This window comes from Rhinatrema bivittatum, chromosome 7 (assembly GCF_901001135.1).
Source record: "Rhinatrema bivittatum chromosome 7, aRhiBiv1.1, whole genome shotgun sequence".
Taxonomy (NCBI): domain Eukaryota; kingdom Metazoa; phylum Chordata; class Amphibia; order Gymnophiona; family Rhinatrematidae; genus Rhinatrema; species Rhinatrema bivittatum.
The window spans coordinates 45,726,181-45,733,226 of record NC_042621.1 but is presented as its reverse complement, the minus strand read 5'-3'; the positions used below and the strand labels follow the sequence as shown (position 1 = coordinate 45,733,226).

The 7,046-nt window shown below is 47.3% G+C and overlaps 1 protein-coding gene across 4 annotated transcripts in view; it reads left to right on the top strand.

Moving 5' to 3' along the window:
* The first annotated feature begins 459 nt into the window (after positions 1-459).
* Positions 460-7,046, top strand: part of SNTB2 (syntrophin beta 2) — a 230,899-nt gene continuing 224,312 nt past the window's right edge. For all 4 annotated transcript variants that reach the window (XM_029608316.1, XM_029608317.1, XM_029608318.1 and 1 more), the window contains exon 1: positions 460-903. In XM_029608316.1, the coding sequence (XP_029464176.1) occupies positions 489-903 (415 nt within the window). In that variant the 5' untranslated portion in view covers positions 460-488. The remainder of the gene's footprint in view (positions 904-7,046) is intronic.

Sequence of the window (7,046 nt, the reverse complement as noted above, 5' to 3'; positions counted from 1 at the left end):
ATGCTAATAAGGAAGTGCTAGGGACAATAGCACTTCCCTAGCACCTCCTTATTAGCAGAAGTGGCGGCTCTCAGCGGGTCCAACAACCGACGCTTAATTTTACCAGTGTCGGTTTTTGAACTCGCTGAGATTCAGAAAACGGATGCCGGCAAAATTGACCATCCGTTTTCGGACAGGCGGACAGATTTTTTTGTTTGGGTTTTTTTTTTTTTAATTTTGGGACCTCTGACATAATATTAAGTCGGAGGGTGTACAGAAAAGCAGCCGAGCACACCGTACTAAATAGCCTGGTCGTTTGTGAGCGGTTCCTCCTTTTGCCTTATTGTAGCCCCATTCCGCGTATATAATATAGTTGCGGGCGGCAGCTCCGTCGCTCATGTATAATATAGTCGAGGGCGGATGTTCCTCGTCTGCCACGCCCCTCATGTATAATGCGCGGCAACCCCTCCTCCTCCTGCCTAAAGCCCGCTCGCCGGTGACGCGCCGGGATGGCAGTGTGGACCCGGGCCGGGAAGAACGGGCCGTTGGAGCTGTTGCTGCGCGAGCGCTGGGTCCCGGTCGTGGCTGAGCTGAGCGGGGGGAGCCTGACGCTAACCTCTGACCCGGAATCGGCTCCGCCGGCGCCGAACGGGCTGTGGACGGGGGCCGGGGCGGAGCCGGCGCGCACCGTACGGGTGCTGAAGCAAGAGGCGGGCGGGCTGGGCCTGAGCATCAAAGGCGGGCGGGAAAACCGCATGCCCATCCTTATCTCCAAGATCTTCCCGGGCCTTGCCGCCTACCAGAGCCGGGCGCTGCGCGTGGGAGATGCCATCCTGGCCGTGAACGGTACCGACCTGCGCCACGCCACCCACGACCAGGCCGTGCAGGAGCTCAAGCGAGCTGGCAAGGATGTGCTGCTGGAGGGTGAGTAGTGAGAGGGAGGGAGGTGTGGCTAGAGGAAAGGGGTGAGGAGGGTGTGACTAGAGAAAGGTGCAGCTGATGAGGGGGAAGGGAGGTACTGCTGGAGGCTGAGAGGGAGGAAGGAAGATGTGGCTGGAGGGAGGAAGATGTTGGTAAGAGGGTGATGGTGGGAGGAGGGTGATGCTTTGGAAGTTCTGTCATACACTGTGGTCTGTGGTTCCTACTGATGAAGGAGTTGTGCAGGAAGAATAAAACTGGGGGAAAATCCGGGTAGGGGAGTGTCGAAGCTTATGACACTATAGCCCTGCTTTGGCCATGTTAAAATTGTTTTGGCAGTGCAACCTAGCAGGAATAAGGTGTTTTGCAAAAAAAACAAATTGCTCTTTGCTGCTAACCCACGCACACAGTCTTGGGGGGTCTCTTCTTTACACAGTGAATCGTAGCAGGATGCAGAGGCTGAAATGTGCCAGATTCTCCCAGCCCCAGCCTGGGGCCTCTCAGTCAGTGAGATTTCATAGCTGGAAAATGTAAGCAGATTACCAAGCAGGCTAGTGAGTCTGTATCATACTGCACAAAGCATGCAGGAGGGATTACTTATAAGCATTCAGAGTCTGTGCTAACACCTCAGGATTGTATGAAACCTCTTTATAAATAGGGTATATTGAATTTCCAGATTGGTGACGTCTGTATTATGAGCCATAACTAAAAGAGTTCAAAATATACAGATAAACCTGGCTTTTTATACACATGATTTTGATGATGTACAAGTGTCCCTTGGAAACTCAAGATTGTATTGTTTGCAGTTTGGCTGGCCCTTACTTTAGTAGCCAATGGGCTATATGCAATCTGTGAGTGTCATATAGGGCTTTCTTTGTTTCACTGTGCTAAGTAAAAATAATAGAAATACAGAAAAAGGTGACAGATAAACATAGAAACATAGAAATGACGGCAGAAGAAGACCAAATGGCCCATCAAGTCTGCCCAGCAAGCTATGCACTTTATCCATTTTTTTCCCCTTTTTCTATCTCCCACCTGTTACTATTGGCTTCCAGTACCCTCCAGCCCTAATTCCCCTCCACCCAATTTAGAGAGCAGCTTTGAATCTGCATCCAAGTGACATCCAGCTCAATTGGGGGTAGCAACTGCTGTAACAAGCAGGCCACCCCCTTGCCCCATACTCTTACCCACCCCTGTTTTTATTTATTTATTTTTTTGGAAATAGCAGCCCTCCATCCTTCCGCTCCGTGAAGGTGGAACACCAACTACTGGCCACTGGCATCCCGCTCCGTGAATGCCTCTGTGGCTACTGCCGCTCCGTGCAGTGTTTGAATGCCTCTGTGGCTACTGCCGCTCCGTGCAGTGTTTGAATGCCTCTGTGGCTACTGCCGCTCCGTGCAGTGTTTGAATGCCGCTGTGGCTACTGCCGCTCCGTGCAGTGTTTGAATGCCTCCATTTTATTCACGCCCTCTAGACTTGATGGATCCACAGTGTTTATCCCACGCCCCTTTGAAGTCGTTCACAGTTTTAGACTTCACCACCTCCTCCGGAAGGGCATTCCAGGCATCCACCACCCTTTCTGTGAAGAAATACTTCCTGACATTGGTTCTTAGTTTTCCTCCCTGGAGCCTCAGCTCGTGACCTCTGGTTCTGCTGATTTTTTTCTGACGGAAAACGTTTGTCGTTGTCTTTGGATCATTAAAGTTTTTCAAGTATCTGAAAGTCTGAATCATATCACCCCTGCTCCTCCTTTCCTCCAGGGAGTACATATTTAGATTCTTCAATCTCTCCTCGTATGTCATCCTATGAAGATCCTCCACCTTCCTGGTCGCCCTTCTCTGTACCGCTTCCATCTTGTCCTTGTCTCTTTGTAGATATGGTCTCCAGAACTGAACACAGTACTCCAGGTGTGGCCGCACCAAGGATCTGTACAAGGGGATAATCACTTCCCTTTTCTTACTCTATATTCCTCTCTCTATGCATCCCAGCATTCTTCTGGCTTTTGCTATCGCCTTGTCGCATTGTTTCGCAGACTTCATATCATTAGACACTATCACCCCAAGGTCCCTCTCCTGCTCTGTGCACATCAGCCTTTCCCCCCCCCCCATCGAATACAGTTCATTCGGATTTCCACTCCCCATATGCATGACTTTGCACTTCTTGGCATTGAATCTCAGCTGCCATATCTTCGACCACTCTTCCAGTTTCCTTAAATCCCGTCTCATTCTCTCCACTCCTTCCGGCGTGTCCACTCTGTTGCAGATCTTAGTGTCATCCGCAAAAAGACAAACCTTACCTTCTATCCCGTCCGCAATGTCGCTCACAAAGATATTGAACAGGACCGGTCTCAACACCGATCCTTGCGGTACACCACTTAAAACCTCTCTCTCTTCAGAGAATGTTCCATTTACCATCACACATTGTTTTCTGTCCGTCAACCAGTTTTCAATCCAGGTCACCACCTCAGCACTCACTCCTAAGCTTATCGTTTTATTCACCAGTCTCCTGTGCGGAACCGTATCAAAAGCTTTGCTGAAATCCAAGTAGATGACATCGAGTGCTCTTCCTCGATCCAATTCCTTGGATACCCAGTCAAAAAAGTCAATCAGATTTGTCTGATAGGATCTTCCTCTGGTGAATCCATGCTGCCTCTGGTCCATCATGCTGCCTCTGGTCCATCAATTCTCCGGACTGTAGATAGTTCACTATTATCTCTTTCAACAGTGACTCCATTACTTTTCCCACCACTGAAGTGAGGCTAACCGGTCTGTAGTTACCAGCCTCCTCTCTGTTCCCACTCTTGTGAAGCGGGACCACCACCGCTCTTCTCCAATCACTCGGCACCACTCCCGTTTCTAGGGATCTATTGAACAGGTCGCACAGCGGTCCCGCCAGCACATCTCTGAGCTCCCTCAGTATCCTTGGATGAATCCCATCAGGCCCCATGGCTTTGTCCACTTTCAGATTCTTTAGCTCTTCCCATACATTATCTACTGTAAATGGATTTTCATCTGTTCCACTTCCCTCCAGTTTCTTGTTGTGTAGAGATGGTCCTTCTCCAGGGTCTTCTTTAGTGAACACAGAGCTGAAGTATTCAGATAAGTATTCAGATAAGGACCCATCCAGGATTCTGTAGACCCCCAATTGATGTCTTGTCTTTCCTATTACTTGCAAATGGATCCTATATGCCTATCCCAGGTTTTACACTTTCCTCCCAAGGATGCTCTGTGCTTATGCCAGGGCTATACCCCCTCATTCCCCCACAGCTGAGGATCCTCTGTGTTTATGCCAGGCTTTTTAAATTCTGTCAGTATTTGCCTCCCTTACATTCACTGTGCAGCCGCTCCATGCATCCAGCACACTTTTAGTTATAAATATTTTCTAATGTTGCACGATCTACCCCCTCGGAGTCCCAGATTATAATCTCTTGCTCTGGAGGAAAAATCCAGGGATAAACAGCTTGGAATCTGCCCCTTGCAAGTGCTTGTGACCTGGATTGGGTATTGTTGGAAACAGGGTACTGGGCTTGATGGACCCTCTGTCTCACCCAGTATAGCAAATCTTATGTTCTTGTTTCCTCTGGAAAAGGTTTGCTTCTTGTGCATTGTTTATTCATTGAGGTATTTGAACGTTTTGATATGGGTTCTGTCTGTTCCTCAAGTATTACAGAGATACCAAATAAAGTTGGTTCTGTAGAGCTAGAACTTGCATTTAAATTCTTTTGATTTGATTCCCTGCCTTCTGAAATGTTACAGGTCTTTGGAGCCCCCACCAGATGATGGGTGATGGTAGAATGTACAGGTGGAGCCCACTGTGGTCGGACTCCAGTCTGTCATGCTGCGTGGAATGGGTGAACTGGCTATGTATGGCATGGTGAAGGAGGTGCTACTGTAATCAAAGCTGCGGACTTCAGCTGGCTGTTGTCCGCCCTGGTGTGCCACTTTTATCACCCTGTATGTATATATTCTCCACCTCTGTGTGGGTGGGATTGTGAGCAAGTGAACAGAAATGAAAGTGAGGAGAAAAGCTGAAGAGTAGCTTCCTTTTGCACTGCTGAAAGTGAAAGTTGTGCGTTCAGTTCTAAGGCTGTACAGTACAGCGTGGGTGGTGTCCTTGGTGCTGGGCCTGCAGGAGAGCTGGTGTACTGTCGGTCTTCTGACCTTCCAGGTGACGTTCTGGGACACAGTCCTGCAGGAGCAGACTGCACTTTTTCCAGCTTGAAGCTTTGAGCAGCTGATGGTCAGCATGAGAAACTCTAAAATGTTGATCTTTCCTTTCCTGGAAAAAGCTTGTTTTTTAAAAATACTTCCAAGCAAATCGAGAATGCTTCTTTCTGCAGAGCTGGGATTTTCTTGTGTCCATTGTTGTGTTGACTGGCACTGCAGCCATCTTTAGACCTTAAATTATGTCCTTATATTATCTACGTTCTCTGGGGCAGTGGCGGTGCCTCCTGCTTTCTCCATCAATTGTGTTTAGAGGGATGTGACTTGGTCACTGATTGTAGTTAGTCTTCAGGGTAGGTACATCAGTGGGAGTCTGGTTTCTTGGGCTATAATGATGTGGCTCCTGATAAGGTGGCCTTGTCTAAGGCAATCTTTGTAAAATGGCGTAATATTGACAATAGCCTGTATCTTTTAGATTACAAGGTGGAGCATCTTCCTGTTGTAAAGTTTCTGAAATTCTGTGGCACAACTGCATGTGTTTTTAATATTAAATAACAAACTTTATTTAAAAATAATATTTTCCAGCCTTTTTTGAGTCTGGATAACTTTTTTTTTTTTTTTTTAAGCCCTTTTAGATTTGGGGGTGGGGGATTATGGAGATGGGAAGGGCGGCAGAATGAGGGAGGAGGGAGGTTGCATCTGGGACAAAGGGAAAGAGGGATGAAGAATTCTTCATACCACCTGGTGCCAATCCCCTCTCTCACCATACTGATTGGACCAGCAAGCAGGAGGAGGTGAGTGATTCAAATCAAAGTCCGTCTCTCCGATGGCAGAGGAGGAGAACATGGTCTGAGGCACCGCCGGTCAGCATGGGTGGCTGGCCTGCTAACTGCTGCCCTGCAGACCTGCCCTAGGGTTCCTGCCCTGGAGAATTAGAATTTTTTTCCCTGCTGCAAACTGCCTCTTTGACAGTATCTATGAAGGAAGGATTGTATTTTTCTTTGTTTCGAGCCTTTTTTAAGCGGTTTGTGAAACTTGTATTCTCAGGACCCAGTGTCTGGTCTGATACTAGTTATCCAGACTTCTGGCCTAATGTCCAAGTCCTAATGCCTTTCGTTCAGTCTCTCCTGCACAATAGCTGAAGATCAGAACTGCTTCCGGGGGACTCTAGGAGAGGATGAATGGGATTTTCTCACTAGAAGCATTCATGTCGTTAAGTATCCGTTAAAGTCTTTTCCTTGTACAGATGCACAGATGATGTTTTTGGTGATTGGAACCCACAAGCTGGTGCCCATAAAAGGTTCACTTCTTCCTGCACTCCACCACTCTTCGCTTGTTACTGTTTGGTCTCTGTTCAGACTCAAACGTAATCACTGCCATAGCCTCTTGAAATGGATTGTTGGAGACCGAATTTGGCCAGCAACCATCTGAAACCCCGGTGAAGAACTTGGCTTAAAATCCACTCTCATACAAAACAGTCAGTGAAGAGTATGAAAGGAAGTTCTGCTGGCGAGCCCGTAAGGCTTTAACATAACGATGTATCAGCCTGGACAGAAGGTCCCTCTGGAGAGCCTTCAGCTTATTTTTGCACATAGAATTTTAGGTCATTATGCAGGCTTTGTTTGGAGAAAGCTTTACAGTCTTGACCTGCCAACTGTGTTAATTTCATCTCGATTCCTGCGTTCTGCATGTGCTAGGGATGGCGTTTCATTTTCTGCTGCCTTGTAAGTCCTGTGACCTAGCAAAGAGTTACTTGAGCGTATGATTGTCGATACAGTGTAAGGATTTTCTTGGTTACAGATTATCTTATTTAAAACAGATTGCAAGCGTCTCAGGCTCCTGTAAAGGGAGCAGAATGTTTTACACCTTTTTAGAGGTAGACAAGTTTATTGTAGCAACACAGATATACAATGCTTTTGTCTATGATTAGATATTTTCAAGTTCGTGGGTTTACAGAGTAAATCATTCTTATTTCAAAAGTTATGA